This window comes from Triticum urartu, chromosome 1 (assembly GCF_003073215.2).
Source record: "Triticum urartu cultivar G1812 chromosome 1, Tu2.1, whole genome shotgun sequence".
Taxonomy (NCBI): Eukaryota; Viridiplantae; Streptophyta; class Magnoliopsida; order Poales; family Poaceae; genus Triticum; species Triticum urartu.
Window position 1 is genome coordinate 581,832,731 of NC_053022.1, and position 19,590 is coordinate 581,852,320.

The 19,590-nt window shown below is 44.0% G+C and overlaps 1 protein-coding gene across 1 annotated transcript in view; it reads left to right on the forward strand.

Annotated features, from left to right (window-relative positions):
• The window catches only part of LOC125533257, a 31,721-nt gene extending 18,316 nt beyond the window's left edge, over positions 1 to 13,405 (forward strand). The window contains exons 3-10 of the mRNA XM_048696966.1: positions 9,475 to 9,719; positions 10,006 to 10,112; positions 10,201 to 10,299; positions 10,411 to 10,490; positions 11,527 to 11,565; positions 11,846 to 11,909; positions 12,050 to 12,134; positions 13,037 to 13,405. Of these exons, the coding sequence (XP_048552923.1) occupies positions 9,475 to 9,719; positions 10,006 to 10,112; positions 10,201 to 10,299; positions 10,411 to 10,490; positions 11,527 to 11,565; positions 11,846 to 11,909; positions 12,050 to 12,134; positions 13,037 to 13,108 (791 nt within the window). The 3' untranslated portion in view covers positions 13,109 to 13,405. The remainder of the gene's footprint in view (positions 1 to 9,474; positions 9,720 to 10,005; positions 10,113 to 10,200; positions 10,300 to 10,410; positions 10,491 to 11,526; positions 11,566 to 11,845; positions 11,910 to 12,049; positions 12,135 to 13,036) is intronic.
• The last annotated feature ends 6,185 nt before the right edge of the window (positions 13,406 to 19,590 follow it).

Below are 19,590 nucleotides of genomic sequence, written 5' to 3' on the forward strand. Positions count from 1 at the left end.
GCTTCTTCACTTGAGCAGCAACTTGCTTGCCGTTCTTCTTGAAGTTCCCCTTTCTTCCCTTTGCCCTTTTCTTGAAACTAGTGGTCTTGTTAACCATCAACACTTGATGTTTTTCTTGATTTCTACCTTCGTCAATTTCAGCATCACGAAGAGCTTGGGAATCGTTTCTGTTATCCCTTGCATATTATAGTTCATCACGAAGTTCAACTAACTTGGTGATGGTGACTAGAGAAGTCTGTCAATCACTATTTTATCTGGAAGATTAACTCCCACTTGATTCAAGAAATTGTAGTACCCAGACAATCTGAGCACATGCTCACTGCTTGAGCTATTCTCCTCCATATTTTAGCTATAGAACTTGTTGGAGACTTCATATCTCTCAACTCGGGTATTTGCTTGAAATATTAACTTCAACTCCTGGAACATCTCGTATGGTCCATGACGTTCAAAACGTCTTTGAAGTCCCGATTCTAAGCCGTTAAGCATGGTGCAGTAAACTATCAAGTAGTCATCATACTGAGCTAGCAAAATGTTCATAACGTCTGCATCTGCTCCTGCAATAGGTCTGTCACCTAGCGGTGCATAAAGGACATAATTCTTCTGTGCAGCAATGAGGATAAACCTCAGATCACGGATCCAATCCGCATCATTGCTACTAACATCTTTCAACTTAGTTTTCTCTAGGAACACATATAAAACATAGGGAAGCAACAACGCGAGCTATTGATCTACAACATAGATATGCTAATACTACCAGGACTAAGTTCATGATAAATTAAAGTTCAATTAATCATATTACTAAAGAACTCCCACTTAGATAGACATCCCTCTAATCCTCTAAGTGATCACGTGATCCATATCAACTAAACCATGTCCGATCATCACGTGAGATGGAGTAGTTTCAATGGTGAACATCACTATGTTGATCATATCTACTATATGATTCACGCTCGACCTTTCGGTCTCCATGTTCTGAGGCCATATCTGTTATATGCTAGGCTCGTCAAGTTTAACCCGAGTATTCCGCGTGTGCAACTGTTTTGCACCCATTGTATTTGAACGTAGAGCCTATCACACCCGATCATCACGTGGTGTCTCAGCACGAAGAACTTTCGCAATGGTGCATACTCAGGGAGAACACGTATACTTTGATAATTTAGTGAGGGATCATCTTATAATGCTACCGTCAATCAAAGCAAGATAAGATGCATAAAAGATAAACATCACATGCAATCAATATAAGTGATATGATATGGCCATCATCATCTAGTGCTTGTGATCTCCATCTCCGAAGCACCGTCATGATCACCATCGTCACCGGCACGACACCTTGATCTCCATCGTAGCATCGTTGTCGTCTCGCCAATCTTATACTTCTATGACTATCGCTACCGCTTAGTGATAAAGTAAAGCATTACAGGGCGATTGCATTGCATACAATAAAGCGACAACCATATGGCTCCTGCCAGTTGCCGATAACTCGGTTACAAAACATGATCATCTCATACAATTTAGCATCATGTCTTGACCATATCACATCACAACATGCCCTGCAAAAACAAGTTAGACGTCCTCTACCTTGTTGTTGCAAGTTTTACGTGGCTGCTACGGGCTTAACAAGAACCGTTCTTACCTACGCATCAAAACCACAATGATAGTTTGTCAAGTTGGTGCTGTTTTAACCTTCGCAAGGACCGGGCGTAGCCACACTCGGTTCAACTAAAGTTGGAGAAACTGACACTCGCCAGCCACCTGTGTGCAAAGCATGTCGGTAGAACCAGTCTCGCGTAAGCGTACGCGTAATGTCGGTCCGGGCTGCTTCATCCAACAATACCGCCGAACCAAAGTATGACATGCTGGTAAGCAGTATGACTTATATCGCCCACAACTCACTTGTGTTCTACTCGTGCATATGACATCTACGCATAAAACCTGGCTCTGACACCGCTGTTGGGGAACGTAGTAATTTCAAAAAAAAATTCCTACGCACACGCAAGATCATGGTGATGCATAGCAACGAGAGGGGAGAGTGTGTCCACGTACCCTCGTAGACCAAAAGCGGAAGCGTTAGCACAACGCGGTTGATGTAGTCGTACGTCTTCACGATCCGACCGATCAAGTACCGAACGCACGGCACCTCCGAGTTCAGCACACGTTCAGCCCGATGACGTCCCTCGAACTCCGATCCAGCCGAGTGTTGAGGGAGAGTTTCATCAGCACGATGGCGTGGTGACGATGTTGATGTTCTACTGACGCGGGGCTTCGCCTAAGCACCGCTACAGTATTATCGAGGTGGACTATGGTGGAGGGGGGCACCGCACACGGCTCAAAGATCAAACAGATCAATTGTTGTGTCTATGGGGTGCCCCCTGGCCACGTATTTAAAGGAGTGGAGGAGGGGGGAGGGCCGGCCTAGCTATGGCGCGCCCTGGAGGAGTCCTACTCCCACTGGGAGTAGGATTCCCCCCTTCCATGTAGTAGGAGTAGGAGTCAAGGCAAGGGAAGAGAGAAGAGAAGGAAGGAGGGCGCGCAGCCCCTCCCCCTAGTCCAATTCGGACTAGGCCTTGGGGGGGCACCCAACCTCTCCTCTCTCTTTCCCCTAAAGCCCAATAAGGCCCATATACTCTCTGGCGAATTCCCGTAACTCTCCGGTACTCTGAAAAATACCCGAATAACTCAGAACCTTTCCGATGTCCGAATATAGTCGTCCAATATATCGATCTTTACGTCTCGACCATTTCGAGACTCCTCGTCATGTCCCCGATCTCATCCGGGACTCTGAACTACCTTCGGTACATCAAAACATATAAACTCATAATATAACTGTCATCAAAACGTTAAGCGTGCGGACCCTACGGGTTCGAGAACTATGTAGACATGACCGAGACACATCTCCGGTCAATAACCAATAGCGGAACCTGGATGCTCATATTGGCTCCCACATATTCTACGAAGATCTTTATCGGTCAGACCGCATAACAACATACGTTGTTCCCTTTGTCATCGGTATGTTACTTGCCCGAGATTCGATCGTTGGTATCTCAATACCTAGTTCAATCTCATTACCGGCAAGTCTCTTTACTCGTTCCGTAATACATCATCCCACAACTAACTCATTAGTTGCAATGCTTGCAAGACTTAACTGATGTGCATTACCGAGAGGGCCCAGAGATACCTGTCCGACAATCGGAATGACAAATCCTAATCTCGAAATACGCCAACCCAACAAGTACCTTCGGAGACACCTGTAGAGCACCTTTATAATCACCCAGTTACGTTGTGACGTTTGGTAGCACACAAAGTGTTCCTCTGGTAAACGGGAGTTGCATAATCTCATAGTCATAGGAACATGTATAAGTCATGAAGAAAGCAATACTAAACGACCGTGTGCTAAGCTAACGGAATGGGTCAAGTTAATCACATCATTCTCCTAATGATGTGATCCCGTTAATCAAATGACAACTCATGTCTATGGCTAGGAAACATAACCATCTTTGATCAACGAGCTAGTCAAGTAGAGGCATACTAGTGACACTCTGTTTGTCTATGTATTCACACAAGTATTATGTTTCCGGTTAATACAATTCTAGCATGAATAATAAACATTTATTATGAAATAAGGAAATAAATAATAACTTTATTATTGCCTCTAGGACATATTTCCTTCAGTTCTTTCACATATCAGCCTCTCAACGACTGCATAAGAACAAAATCTTCACCCTCACACATGACGGATCCGCATACTCTGCGCATCCCCAGAAAGCGGAAATTCTCAAAGACTTCTTGTTTCTCTAATTGGCACCCCAGGCCTGACAACCTGGACCTTTGATCTAAAATCTATATACCCTCACATGGTGCCTGGACTCCACGCCCTCGATGCACCCTTCTCCGAAGATGAAATTAAGCTTGCGTTTCTCACTATGAACCCCCAAGCCAGCCCGGGACCGGATGGCTTTGGACCTACTTTTTATAGATCGTTCTGGCCACTAGTCAAAAACCTTGTTCTACCTTTCTTCTCACATTTCCACCAAGGTATCGTAGACACAGAACATCTAAACCATGCCCACATTGCCCTCCTCCCTAAGAAGGACGCGCCGACCTCCCCTGACGCTTTTAGGCCCATCTCGCTGCAAAATTGCCTGATCAAAGCTGTTGCAAAAGTTATCACATCTCGTCTTAAACCATTCATTCCTATGCTAGTTTATGGCAATCAAACCGGCTTCATTTCTGGTAGAAACATCGGTGAAAACTTTGTCTTCACAACCGATCTCGTTAGCTCTTGCCACTCTCGCAAAAAACCTACCATGGTATTCAAGTTGGACTTCCGGAAAGGAAAAAAATAAAATGCAAAGAAAAATAAAAGAAAAAAGGGGAAAAAGGAGAAGGGAATAGCAGTAGCGGGTTTCAGGAAACGCGTTGTAGCTAACTTAGTTATAGCGTGTTTCTCTAATTGGCACCCCAGGCCTGACAACCTGGACCTTTGATCTAAAATCTATATACCCTCACACGGTGCCTGGACTCCACGCCCTCGATGCACCCTTCTCCGAAGATGAAATTAAGCTTGCGTTTCTCACTTTGAACCCCCAAGCCAGCCCGGGACCGGATGGCTTTGGACCTACTTTTTATAGATCGTTCTGGCCACTAGTCAAAAACCTTGTTCTACCTTTCTTCTCACATTTCCACCAAGGTATCATAGACACAGAACGTCTAAACCGTGCCCACATTGCCCTCCTCCCTAAGAAGGACGCGCCGACCTCCCCTGATGCTTTTAGGCCCATCTCGCTGCAAAATTGCCCGATCAAAGCTATTGCAAAAGTTATCACATCTCGTCTTAAACCATTCATTCCTATGCTAGTTCATGGCAATCAAACCGACTTCATTTCTGGTATAAACATCGCTGAAAACTTTGTCTTCACAACCGATCTCGTTATCTCTTGCCACTCTCGCAAAAAACCTACCATGGTATTCAAGTTGGACTTCCAAAAAGCTTTCGACTCTGTTGCATGGCCTGCTCTACAAAAAATTCTGGCAGTACGGGGTTTCTCGTCCACCTTCCGCTGGTGGATCCAAAACATCCTCCTCACCGGCAAAACGGCCATTCTCCTGAACGGGGTTCAGGGCAAATGGATCCAATGCAAAAATGGTTTGAGGAAGGGCGACCCAGTCTCTCCCTACCTCTTTCTTATCGTCGCCGATCTCCTTCAACAGCTCATCCTCAAAAACTCAGACCCTGCACTCCACCATCCTATCTTCTCCCACCTGCCTCCCACTGTCCTCCAATACGCTGATGACACGCTCATCGTTGCAGCCGCCTCCTCTGCAGCCGCCTCAACCCTCAAAAACATCATAAACACCTTTGCACATGCCACCGGTGTCACCATCAACTTTGCTAAGACTACCCTAGCCACCTTACACACCGACGAAACCACGTCTACTAACATCGCCCTGGCCATGGGATGCTCTTGCGCTTCCTTTCCGCAAACTTATCTAGGACTCCCCCTCGCCCCCACCAGGCATCTCACTAATATCTTCAATCCTCTGCTAGAACAAGCTAGGAAACTACTTTCTGGCTGGCGTGCCAAGCTTCTTGATAAAGGTGATCGGCTCATCCTCATCTCTTCTGTCCTGGATTCAATCCTTGTTTATTTCATGTCTGTGTTCCGCATCCCAAAGAAAACAATCAAAACCCTGGACTCGCTGAGGAGAGCATTTTTTGGGCAGGTGAGGACGCTTGCTGAGGTTCTCAATGTCTTATTGCATGGAAAAATGTTTGCTTACCAAAAAAATACGGTGGTTTAGGGATCAAAAACCTACATGTGCAAAACAACTGCCTTCTCATGAAATTCACTGCCAAAGCTCTCTCCACTACACAAACCCCTTGGCTAGAATGGTTAGATCTCCAACACCCTAATGCTCTAGTCTCCCCACCCCCGCAAACCTCTTTCCTTTGCCGCACAATTTCACAGCAACTCACCTCTCTACAAAATATAACCTTTGTGTTAACAAATAGCGGTTCACACACCTACTTTTGGCTAGATACCTGGTTGACTCCACAACCCTTGGCCACTACCTTCCCCCACTTATTCTCCCACTCCACTCTAAAGCTGGTTAAAGTGGCTAACATTCTGCATTTCGGTATTCAAGCTAACCTCCGTAACCGTCTCTCTCTTACGGTAGAACAAGAACTTGTCTCGCTTGTGGCTGTTTTGCAGGACTTCATGCCTTCGCCTGGGGAAGACCAACGGTTCCTTCGACATGGCATTGCCTTCTCCACCAAACATGCATACGCCGCCCTCATGGAGCAGCCAGATCACGATCATCATGCTCCGCTCATCTGGTCCGCAAAGATTCCTCGGAAGCTCAAAGTCTTCGCTTGGCTGCTCTTCAAAGACCGCCTCAACACCAGGTGCAACCTTGCACACAAACATATAATCGCCTCAGATATATGCCCTCGGTGTGCGAGGCTGCCAGAAGACTCCAGCCACCTGTTCATCTCATGCCCTCTCGCCAATAGGATCTGGCAACGTCTTGGCCTTCTGCCCCAGTCTGACGATATCACAGACCTCTGGGATGTCGCTACCCCTCCTCACCTCCCCACCTCCACATGGCCTTCAGTCCTCTTGGCCCTGCTATGGATGATCTGGTCTGCTCGCAATGACATGGTATTTAGGACGATTGGTCAAAGTTCTGTAATAACCCTTAGAAACCTTATTTCCGCTCTGGATCTTTGGTCTCATCGTCTTGTGCTACCACAGGACAAGGAGGACGTCTTCTCGTGGCGTTCCTACCTTTCTGCACGATGCATCGTGCCTATGTAATGTTGTACTTACTGCCTCGGCAGTCCTTTGAGTAATATATTCAGGTGGGCGAGCTCCCCCCGGTGATTCTCAAAAAAAAAAGAAATCTGTGTCGAAGCTACAGATGCGGGGAGTGATTCCGAAACTTATGTCAGTGCTATGGACGTAAGTGCCAACTTTGCTGGAGCGGATGCGGCGATAGCTACATGTGCACGGCCATGGAGAAGCAGTCTTTGTGCGGTGCCTCCGAGAAAGGCCAGTTGTGATCGAAAGAGCAGTTCAGAAATTCTAAGAATAGGCGAAAAAGTGGGGCCAGAAGTCCACGACACAAGGCGTGATGGTGTGATCATGCTAGAAGTAGGCGAAAACGTGGCGCCTAAAGACCATGACACAAGGCACACAGATGTGGTCGTGCCAGAAGAGCCAGATGTACTGCGAGTTACATTCATACCAGGTGTGACGAGCAGGGCGGGCGGTGCACCGGAAATCCAAGGCACGAGACGGGGCGCGCCAAGACACGCATCGGGAGACGCGTACAAAGGCATGTACGGTGCGAGCTGAGATGCTCCGGACACTACGCACGCTGCATCAGGTGAGCGAGGCGTATCATCCAGTTCATGCATGGAGCTGGCTTACGGAAGCGCTAAAGTACGTACGACCACATGCAGCAGCAGCAACGTCTCAGCATGCAAAGCAAAAGAGGTAGGCCCATGTGACGCATCAGAAGAGGAGCCGGACCAGGAGACAGGCCAATCCGCAGGTGGTAATCAAAGTTTTAAATCGCGGGCGAAACTCGAGCGATTGCGGCGCAATCGCTGGCTGGGAGCCTCCCCGCGATGCTATCGTTGAAAAAACGCGATCTACGGTAATCACGCGATCGCTGCGCGAAACGGCGCTAAATCCCTTCGCTGTCGCTGCAATTTAGCTGGGACAGGCCGAAAGAGAGGCCCAAAAAGGGCTCGGCCCAAATTTTGCCCCAATAAGCCAGAGGAGCTCTTCCAGAAACCTAGCATCGTCTCCCTCTCTTCCCGTTCCTTTCCTTCCCTCCACCGAAAACATTGTGGCGGCTGCGCGGTTACTCACAGGTGCGCTCGGCAGGCCGGCCGTTGCTTGACCGGAAGCAGTGATGGCAAGGCGACGCCCAAGACCCCGGGCAGTTTCTGCAATAGTGGGCTGCGACCATGTTCCGCCCCATAGCTTCACACCACGGTTAGGAAGGCTGCGACCGGCGACAAAGGACCTCTGCAAAACGACATCTATGAGTCCTCCAATCCGCTGTGTCCTTCATTCACTCGTTTGCCATTTGGTTTAGTAGCAGAACAGCTAGTAGACCTAGACTGCAGCCGATTTGTGAACACTTGTTTTCTGAATTTATACATGTTCTCTACTGAAAATCCCCTGTTTTTTAGTGAAAATCCTCTATTTTCTGAGACAAATATGCACATGTACTACTTGAGACTTCAGAATGACAAGCACATGCACTATTCCCGCGAAAGTGCTTAGCGGCCGCTATTGCGGGCTATAGCGGCTGGCCAAGCCTGCCGCGAAATGACTTTGCCCGCGATTTGAAACTTTGGTGGTAATGGGCAAGGCACATTGCCTGGTGGCCTGCGTGGGGTTTGGCCTGGTGGTCTGTGTGTGGACGTGAGCTCAGCTATAGCTGCGGTGCTGCCGACCAGTCTAGGAGGGACGTCAACAGCGCATTGACATATAAAGGATAAGCCACTGCGCCCAACTAGCGGCACCAGCCAAGTCTCCTTTTATTCGCCATAACAGTTCAACCCACGATTGGCCAGCCCTCTCTCTACAGTAAAAATATCTCCTCTGTCTCCCTCATCCCACCTCCCTCTCGGCCGCCTCTTCTCCTCCACCTCTGCCTCCACCACCTCCTCCTCCCCTGCCTCCACACAGGCCAGGCTGTGAGCTTGGGCCGGACGGAGAGCTGGTGGCCGGCGGCAAGGAGTGGAAAAATATCTCCTCTGTCTCCCTCATGCCACCTCCCTCTCGGCCGCCTCTTCTCCTCCACCTCTGCCTCCACCACCTCCTCCTCCCCTGCCTCCACACAGGCCAGCCTGTGAGCTTGGGCCGGACGGAGAGCTAGTGGCCGGCGGCAAGGAGTGGAAAAATATCTCCTCTGTCTCCCTCATCCCACCTCCCTCTCGGCCGCCTCTTCTCCTCCACCTCTGCCTCCACCACCTCCTCCTCCCCTGCCTCCACACAGGCCAGGTTGTGAGCTTGGGCCGGACGGAGAGCTGGTGGCCGGCGGCAAGGAGTGGAAAAATATCTCCTCTGTCTCCCTCATCCCACCTCCCTCTCGGCCGCCTCTTCTCCTCCACCTCTACCTCCACCACCTCCTCCTCCCCTGCCTCCACACAGGCCAGCCTGTGAGCTTGGGCCGGACGGAGAGCTGGTGGCCGGCGGCAAGGAGTGGAGGACATGGCGGGGCGCGCGGCGGTGCGGAGAGGCAGAAGTCGCCGTCTCTGCTGGTCGACGATGGAGAAACGGCCACAGCCGAGGAGGATAGCCATGGAGGGGAGGGCGCGGCCTCGATCCGGATGAGGGGAGCAGCAGTTGCGCCCCTCTTCTTCGCGCGCAGTGGCCGGGGGCCTCGGCTAGGAGCTTTGCCCTCTTATTCGCGCGCGGTGCAGCGGTGACCTGAGGACGAGTTGAGGCATAGTGGTGGTTCCAACACACGTCGCAGGGGGAGGCGGCGGTGCTTCCTTGCCTCGTCTGTTCCCCCACCCCCCTCCCGCATCTCCTCTGCCATTGGTGCGGAGGCGAGCTTCCCGGCGATGGCGGCGGCGCTGGATTCAATCTGCAGGAGAGAGAGGGAGGTGCGTCTTCGAATGGGAGAGGGTCTCCGCCGGCGTCGGCCTGCACCGGCGACCTCGCCTTCCAGGGCGGCTTGACTACAGTCTACAGGTGACTACGTCTTGTTCTCTATTGATTTTCCTCTTGTCTGGTCGAATTCCGTGGTCAAAACAGTGGCAGTTTTCTTCATTGGCTAATCTGATTTGGGGCTGAGTTTTGCCCTAGATTCCTTCTTCTTACAGTTCCTTTACAACTTGCTGTTCATGGCTTGCTATGGTTGCTAGGTGTATAGACATACATGCACATGTATATCTAATTGGATTGTTAGCTGGCATTTTCTCTAATGTACGTCTCTGAAATTACTAATATGTGGACTTCCTAAACATGATATTTGCAGATAGGAGAACAAATAAATAGGACCAAGAAAATTAGTTGCTCGTATATTCATGTATCGCGGAGAGAAGTACCCGATTGGAGAAATTTGGTATGCCGAGTAATCTGCAGGTACATAATTATCATCATAGAAAATAGAATTATCTGAGTATTGTTTGGAGGATAACAACTCCTCAAATTGGCTCATTTATTAATTTAGACCGTATGCGGAGGCTGACAAATGGGGAAGGTGGAGAGCAGTGGCGGATCCGCCTCCTCGGCATGGCTCTCGTTCCTTCGGCTGTTGCTTACGGTTGAGGTTCGATGCCGCCCTCATTTTGCTTTTTGCATGGCCCTGTTAACTTTGCTTTGGCTTACGTCGTGCTGTTCTGTTTTCCTCTTTTACTTCTCCTTCCCTTGCTGGTGCAAGATCGTCCAGTACGTTGTTCATCCTTCGGCTCGCTGCTCGGGCTGATGGTTCGTGCGACATCCATGCTGTTAACCAACAAGGTTAGATATGCTCTAATTGGCCTGGTTGGTTAGTTCTTGGTAGATAGTCCATGAATTCGGGCGTTTGTACAGCCAGCTTGCTGTCTATATGTTTTGGTGTTTGCCTGCTATACCTGTCGTGCTGTTTGTGGGTTTTTTCATCGGATCTCGTTAGGAAAAGGTGGGTTCTTGTTTACTTATGCTCTTCCTGGTGGTTTGCTTCCTGGTTGATTGAGTGCTCATATGTCGTTGGTTGATATCCATGTTTGTAGTGTGCCCAGTTTTTGTACCTTCTTGATAATTCCCAATAGACTGCAGTACCTGCTCAGGTTAGTACTTTGAGAGAAATATATGCAGCAAGTAATAGTTGTTCCTTGCTAATAAAGGACAGCTAACTACACAGATAATTAATCTATGGATTATAAAATCCAGTAGATTGTTTATATATGCACCAGGTAATGGTTGTTGCTTGCTAATAAAGGAAGGATATCTAGATTTTTTTTCTGTGGGTTGCAAAATGCAATACACCATCTGCTTATTGTTTTTATACATGCTTGCCTGATTATTTTTGTTCCTTCACAGTGAAGAACTGAAATACCTGAAGAGAACATCAGGAGGCGATGCTAGAAGCTTGCTTGTGTGCTAGCTGTTGTTGCGATTCGAAGGAATTTGCAAGTTCTCACTGAATGGAAAAAAGACGCACTATGATGAGAGATGACTAAATGTACAGTTTTGAATCCCATTGTCATCAGTAGTTTAAATACCTTTGCCATCAGTAGTTTAAATAGCAACCAGAATTTCTTTTCCTGAGCCAGTGATTAATGGGTGCTAAAGCTGCTCTGCATATTAGTAAAAACATGATGTATTTTAACTAGAAAGTATAATTTGTTTACTGGACCAGTGACCGATCAATGTTGAATTAGCTCCAAATATTTTGTGGAAGTTCGCTGAATCACTTGTCTGAATGTTGCTGCAGATTCATATGACTTTGAATGTTGTTCTGTAACCGATGACTCAAAGTGATTATACACTGAAACCCTTTCTGAAAATGAAACAGAAACCTTACTTGAGAGCAGGCAGAGGCGTGGAGCCAATGGTATGCTCTTGGATCAATATTCTACAAGTTAAAGAACATTCATATGTTCTAGCATCTATAGATTTACATTTGCCTTTTAACAGTCTAATTACTACATGTAAAAACTGCATCCATTTTGGTATGTGATACTGCAAGTGTAAATTAAGAAAGTAGCCTTTACGGTCTAGCTTCAGTATCTGTAAATCATGGTTACGTACATACTACATAAAAAAATGGAGCATCCTTATGCTACCAAATTATTTGCTTGATTTGGCTTGTTGGTTTCTGAATACTTTTACAGGTGATGTTGTTGCCTGCTCTTCTAAACTGCCGCTTGTTCATCGTTTGCTGTTTTGCCTATCAAGGTTTGTGCTTCCTCTTTAAGCTATATTTTCTTTTGGTTATTGTTTTTGTATGCAGTTTTCTTCTTCTCTGTGGCAACGTATTTGGATCATGTTTCTCTCTGAAGCATATTGGTTGTCTGGCTTTATCTTTTTACTAGCAGGAAGGTAACTACTCGAAGCAATTGGCGAGACAAGCATTCGATGGAGCTCAAAGCGTTGATCTTGAAGGAAGGTAACTACTCAAAGGTATGCACCTATTCATGTTGGAGCAGTTAAGTTTGCAAGGATTTGCTGCTGGAGGGCATGGTATGTTCTCTCAAGAAGTTCTTTGTGATCCGGTGACATCTTTTGGCCTATTGGGGAACTGGACATGATTTATATTGCGAAGTTCAACGTATGGATGACAACTTCCTCTCATATCTGTTCTGTATATTTTATATACATGGTTTTTTTTGTTCTATCATGTGCGTTCCTGCTGCAGACTTTTGTAGGGAAATTCACCATGGAAATTTAAATGATGGTTCCCTGCCCAGCCGTTTACTTTCTTGCATTTATTCTTCATGCTATAGGCCACACTTTTCCTATTTTGTTAAAGAAGTGAACTCATTCCTAAACTTCCACCGTATATACATTAACACTGGGATACTGTACCAACCCAGCAATACTCTGATCCTTCATTATTTTCTGAAAAAAACTATGAATTTCTCTGTGTCAGTGTAGTACTATATCCCACAGATTCTTCTTTGTAACATGTTCATCTATTTGGGTGCATGCCTTCAAGTTGTAGTATATTGAGCACCCTGAGATAATCATCGAGAAGTTTGGTGGAATTTTAAATGATTTATTAAGCGACCTTTTTGTAGTATTGGTAGCTAAAAATGAGATACTTATGCTTGTTGATGCCTTCCCTTTTTGTAGTAACATCCATGTGTCCAGCATATGTAGAATATTAGAATTTTCTTGGCTGTTTATTGTAGTTCGTTCTCAGGGTTTGGAAAATTCTTTAGCTATATTCCTTGTCTCAAGCGAGCATGAGCAATATCTTCTTTATGCCGCATGCCGCCAAGTTTCTCTATTTTAGATGGTTGTGTTTTTCCGCTTCTAAAAAGGGATATGTATTTTATTAATCTGACTATCATTTTTGGTAGGTACATACTGAAGGATGTTTTGAGGCTAGCACCTGCTTTAGAAGTTTTGCAATTCACAACAATACCTCATAATTTTGATTTGATGTCCAGAATGTCAATTGAAGAATGAGCCTATGAACTGCATTATAGTTTGTAATATATCCTTATATATGGTGCTTGTGGCGTTTTTTTTTCAATTATAAGTTTACATTTATGGGTATTACAAAGTCCCCCTTTCTTTTTCCACAAGGGGCAGTAGCTGTGCCATTCGATTCGAAGGACAAAGAATTGATCACAATGGGGTAGCATTCAGGATATATACACAAGAGTATAGAACCAAATTATATGATGTAATTGACCACTATTTCTATTAACTTCTCTTGTGCACAATGTTCATGAGTTCATGTATTAAGTACATTTTATTGTGTCACTTGTGTTTACTCTTTTTTTAATGCAAGTTTACAGCTACTCGGAGTTCCTAATTGCAGACTCAACTATCTTGACCTACCGACGATCTAATTTGTGGCATTATTACCTTAAGAAAATATTTGCATTTAATTTTCTTTATATATATAGGGGTATAAGTTCTTACCAAATGTACTTAAATATACGGTTATTGAAAAAATGCTAATATTTTCCAGACGAACATGGTTTTAAACAGGTCTTTGCGCCATTTGGCGCAACTGGTCATTTAGTGTGGAGGAAAGGACACCACCTACACCCGAACATCTACAGCCGGTGTTACACCCATATCCGAGGAATACTCTTCGGACGATTGACCCGGTAAAGGTGAAAAGGAGTGGGCGATGGTGTCTATCAAGTGCCGAGGAACCGGCAAAATTTGAGGACGCAAATATGATGGAGTATTGGCGTCAGGCTATGAAAGAAGAGTTGAGGTCGATCCATGACAATAATGCATGGGAGTTTGTGGATCTTCCCAACAATGAAAAAGCTATGGAGCTCAAGTGGGAATTTAATGTCAAGAAAGATGTTGAAGGGTGCATGAAGCACAAAGCGAGGTTTGTAGCCAAAGAGTATGTACAAAAGGAAGGTGTGGACTTCGAAGAATTGTTCGTTCCTATTACAATGATGGAGTCGGTGAGATTACTTATCGCTCTGGCGGCTCAAGAATTATGGAAAATACATCACATGGCATGAAATATTGCAATCCATTTGACGCTCCAATGAAACCTCATCTTGAGCTAAGCAAGAAGAGCAAATTTAAAGCACCCACAGTTAATGCAATAGAGTATATTGCAGCTGCAGCTGCGATGTGTCAAGTTGTGTGGCTAGGGAGGCTACACGATGATCTCATGGATCGAGATCGAAACAAGTGGTGCTCAATGTTGATGGAAAGTCTAAAACTTTTCTATGCGAAGAACCAGTGCGGTATGATAGGAGTAAGCACATTGATACGGTGTATCACTATATAATGGACTGCGTGAAAGAAGGTAAGATGAAGGTCAACTACGTTTGCACCGATGATCAGATGGCGGATATGCTAACCAAGACTTTGGATCGAAAGAAGTTCTTGGAGATGAGAAGAAGGATCGATGTTGAAGCTGTGATGTGACCACGTCGTGATTAGGGGGGTGATTGTTGGAGTTAATCACGACATACCCTCCAAAGCTGGTGGTGTCCACTTCGTGTACAAGCATGTATCCGACTAGTACTAGAGTATGAGTTAGTCTAGGAGTAGGATTGCACTAGATAGCTTATCCTGTAGTACTATTTATATATGTACTTACCCTGGCTTGTAACACCACCGTGATTTGAGTTGATCAATAAAGCAATAAGGCTCGAGACGAGCCTTTGGCAATACATCAGTCTCGCGTGCGTTTGACAGTTCCGGCCGGCTGGCCGCTGCGTGCGTACGTGAGATACTAGTTGATCAAAGGAATCGATCAAGCTAGTACGTGGTGTTGCTAGCTTACAACGGTGCATCTCGGCGTAAAGCACCTCATCGAGTTCGCCAACAAGCTTCATTCGTCATCATCATTCCTCGTTGGTCGTATCATCGTTGCTGGAAAGTACTCGGCGTCTGGACTGGGCCAACAGGGCTGGGAGAAAACCATGATGGTGGCGGGACTTTTATGAGAAGAAAATATTTCTAGAACACGAAACCAGTGACAATTCAACACACACAAAGGGTTTTAGTTACAACTCGTTTTCAACACGAGTCGTGCCTCTTCTGACGTTTCTCCATAATTAGAGTAAATCTCTTCTAGAACAATGGAAACAAAATTATTCAAATTCTACTCTAGAATGATATATCAAACAATGTGTGGCTATCTAGTTCTAGCGCATGTGTTGAGGACCGCATTCGGCACTATCTTCGTCTGGTTGTCTCTGAATTCACCCTCTCTCCGAGCTCCTCCCGATGAACTAATCCGAAAACTTGGCTACTCAACCACCGCATGAGGAGGCTACCACAGAGCCAGACTAGATTCTCATCCAAGTCAGTCAAACACCAATGAATCTCCTCTATATTTCCTGGAAATCCGTCGAAACGCAGGAACATTCAGCTAGTTTTATTAAGATACAACTCAGATAAAAAATTAACTTGCGAACGAACGCGCCCATGGAGATCGAAGAGCTCTCTAACTGTCATGGTAGAGAGCATACCAAAGCATTTCCAAGATAGGATTTTCATTATTCCCGGCACTCCTCCACGATCTATCCGAGGAACTGCGATCAATTGTCAATCCATCAATTCCTATGAGCTCTCTTTTCTTCTTATTTGTTTTCTTGCGAGCTAACAAGATGCAAGTTACTTCTTTTTGTCAGCGCTGCCTCCAAGTCTGCACTTGTTGTTTTCCTGACAATAATAAGCTGTCAATCCTATTAACACTTAGGAGTTGAACTTGAGCATGAAGTCACATGTTTCACCGTTTGAGTTTGAAACTATTATTCTTAAAACCAATAATTATTTAGTAACACTAATATTTCTTGAATAAGTAGTTTGACCAGAGTTTGACAAAAAATTCAAAAAACATAAATTTGAGGATAATTTTTTCCTTCAAAATTTGTGGATTCTAAAATTTGCAAAACGGCCTACGGCCGTCGAAATCGGATCTGGATTTTCGTGCTGAACATTTTGATATATTATACGTTTTTTCGACATCGTATGCAAAAGTTATAGCAGTTTTACTTTTTCGTAACACTTTTTTGCAAAACATGTCCAAATTTAAGTTTTTTAATTTTCCTAACTAGTAGATGTAGTAACATAACTACTTCTCGAAGAATTTTAATTTTTGAAGTTTTTATCAATTTCTTTTTTTTTTTCAAAATTGAAATGGCGATAAGGGGGGGGGGGTAGAGTTGACAAAAAATATTACTTTTTAACTAAAAATAATTGAAAACAACAATTAAAGGACTAAAACAACTATATAAGCAAATCAGTACTGTTTTAATTCAAATACTAATTTAAATTATTCTAAAAATAACCAAATAAATCTTACTGTGACAAGAATCTAAGATGTGACTAGGAGCAAAAATAATTAAATTAAAACCTATTTTTAAACTCAAATTATTCACAATCTAGGATTTGAAGCAAATTTGAAAAAATCATATTTAAATCATTCAAATTTGAAAACTAATGGCACAAACAAAAACTAGACAAAATTTTGAATCTAATGCAATAAGAATCACTCAAAAACATCAAATATCTTAAAAGATATAAGCAATTTAAAACAGAAACTAAAAATAGAAAACAAATTTCAGAACCCCTTTATTCCCGGTTTGAGACACGAACCGGGACTAAAGGGTGCGATTCCCTTTAATCCCGGTTCGTGTCTCAAAGTGGGACTAAAGGGCATCACACCCTTTAGTCCCGGGACTAAACCGGTTTGAGACACGAACCAGGACTAAAGGGCATCACACCCTTTAGTCCCGGTTGGTGTCTCAAACCGGGACTAAAGAGATCTTTAGTCTCGGTTTGAGACACGAACCGGGACTAAAGGGTATCGCACCCTTTAGTCCCGGTTCGTGTCTCAAACCGGGACTAAAGGTTCCATTTGAACCGGGACTAATGCCTTCCCGACGCCCTAGCCGCTCGAACCGGGACTAATGCTCACATTAGTCCCGGTTCATAATGCAACCGGGACTAAAGGGTGCATTGAGCTTGGACCAAAGCCCTGTTTTCTACTAGTGTATAAACCTGTCTTCCTAGGTCATGCCAGAATGGATGCAGATTCAAGGGAGGTTGCATTCAGAAAGAAACTTGTTCAGCTCTGCATCCCTGCTAACGCTCTTCACAAATATCACAACTTGGTTGAAATCAAGAGCATCCAAGAGATCATTTAATTTTTGATTCTTCTCCGACTTTGTCAATTTTATATAGCGTTGCAAAAACAAGACAGTATAATCACACACACAGTGGAACAAAAACTAGTGAAATGAATGTGCAAAACAGTGTAAAACGACAAAAGCTACCTGAACAAGACCGTGAAGGGTCAACTTTGCCTCATCATCAACATAAATTTCCATAGGTTGTAAGGGAAAAAATGGTAGATGAAAGAAATTAGCATTTTTCAAGTATCTGAATTCCTTCATCTTCAGAATATGCTGCCCACATGTGGAACTTAAGTTCTGCACTGTTGCACACCATATTTGTTCCAATCAAGTTCGTCGGTCATTGCAACAGTGCATCACAGACAATTCCAGGCTGACGTATGGCAACATTGAAAATGAGAACCAGAACCGCCACCAGCTAAACTCCACTGAAACTCCACATCCACCAGCTAACTCCATATGTGCGTGACTAAGTGCAGCAAACCGAACAAGTGAACCCAGATAGTTAACCTCCAGACTGGTTCCCAGCAGAAATTGACCATGTTGGAACTCGCCCACATGATCGATCACATCACAGTACAACCAAAACATGCACAACAAACTTTTATAGCCAAGGGCTCTTATCGTGCCCTTTATTTCTCCTCTTTTTATTTTCTGTTTTCTCGGGTGTTACAACTTTGCATAACGTGCTGTGTATATATACACAACAGCCAACGCACGACCACCTAAAGCAACTAGGACTTGGACTTCTGTCTCCTTACCGTACACGGACTTGACCACCTAATACTACCAGGACTCAACTCGTTTGCTTCCTAATCTATCCCTTCCCTAATAATAAAGTACGGATTGACTCCGTGGATTCACCGTCACAATACGCTTCTTCCCGTAAATTTGCGCTTTCAGTTTTTTCGCTCATATTATCCGAGGTGGTACTATTCATGTGCTTTTTAGTAATTGAACCCCGCTATTAATTTGCTTTTTAGTAATTGGGCTGAATTTCGTCCGACTATCCTGCGTGGGCCAACCTGGGCCTTATTGGGGAGCAGCCAAAAATTAGGCGCGCTAGCCATTGCACCACTAAACGCAAAAAACAAAGAGCGGCTGAGAATCGAACTCGAGACTTCCCATTTAGTACCCGCGCACGCTAGCCATTGCACCACTAAATGTTATTGGCAAATGTTGAGCAGCAAACACTATAAGAACATAATCCACGACAGATCTAAACGTTTTTAGAAGTTCGAACGCAGTTCATTCTTTTCTTTGCAGAAAAACGCAGTTTATTTTCAAAACCTGTATCTTTTTTTGAACGCGGACATTCCAAAAATAGTGAATAATTATTTTAAAATGTTGAACATTTTTTGACCTGTGAACAAATTTTTGAAAAACAGCAAAGCCTTTTTGTAATGTTGAACAAATTTTGAAAAACAAGAACATTTCATAAAATTTAGACGAAAAAAGAAAAAGCGAACATTTTTTGAAACTTGGAACAAAATTAGAAGAAAGCGAACATATTTTTGGATCTGGGAACAAGTTTTGAGAAAGGGAACGTTTTTTGTAACTCTAAACAAAATTTGGCAATCGAACATTATTTTGAATTGTGAACATTTTTTGAAAAAAGCGAACAAGATTTGAAACTCAAACATTTTTTGAATTAATTTAAATAAGATTTAAAATGTGATTTTTTTTTGAAAATCTGAACATATTTTGAAAATGTGAGCAAGTTTTGGAACTCGAACATTTTTTGAATTAAGGGAAACAACGTTTGAAAATGCGAACAAAATTTTGAAAATGCGAACAAGTTTTGAAACTCGAACATTTTTTAAATTAATAGAAACAAAATTTCGAAACCTGAACAAAAATTTGAAAATCTGAACATTTTTAAAAATGCGAAACTCGAACATTTTTTGTATTAATAGAACAAGTTTCCTATATGTGAACAAACTTTTGAAAATCTGAACATTTTTTATTTTTTATCATTTATTGAATAACATGATCAAAATTCAATTTTTCCAAACATTATTTGAAATTTTGTACTAACTTTGAAATTCCAAACAAATTATGAAGTTCTGAATTTATTTAAAATTGGAAACTGAAAAGGAAACAAAGAAGAACAGAAAAAAGGAAAAAAATGAAACAGAAAAAAAATGAAAAACGAAACGAAAAGAAAACAAAAAAGAAATAAAAGAACCGGTTTAGGAACCTTGTAGAAGATTCCTCAAACCGGAAAAGACCGACTGGAACCTCCTACTAGAAGCGTCCCGAAACCGGGAACGAAGAACACA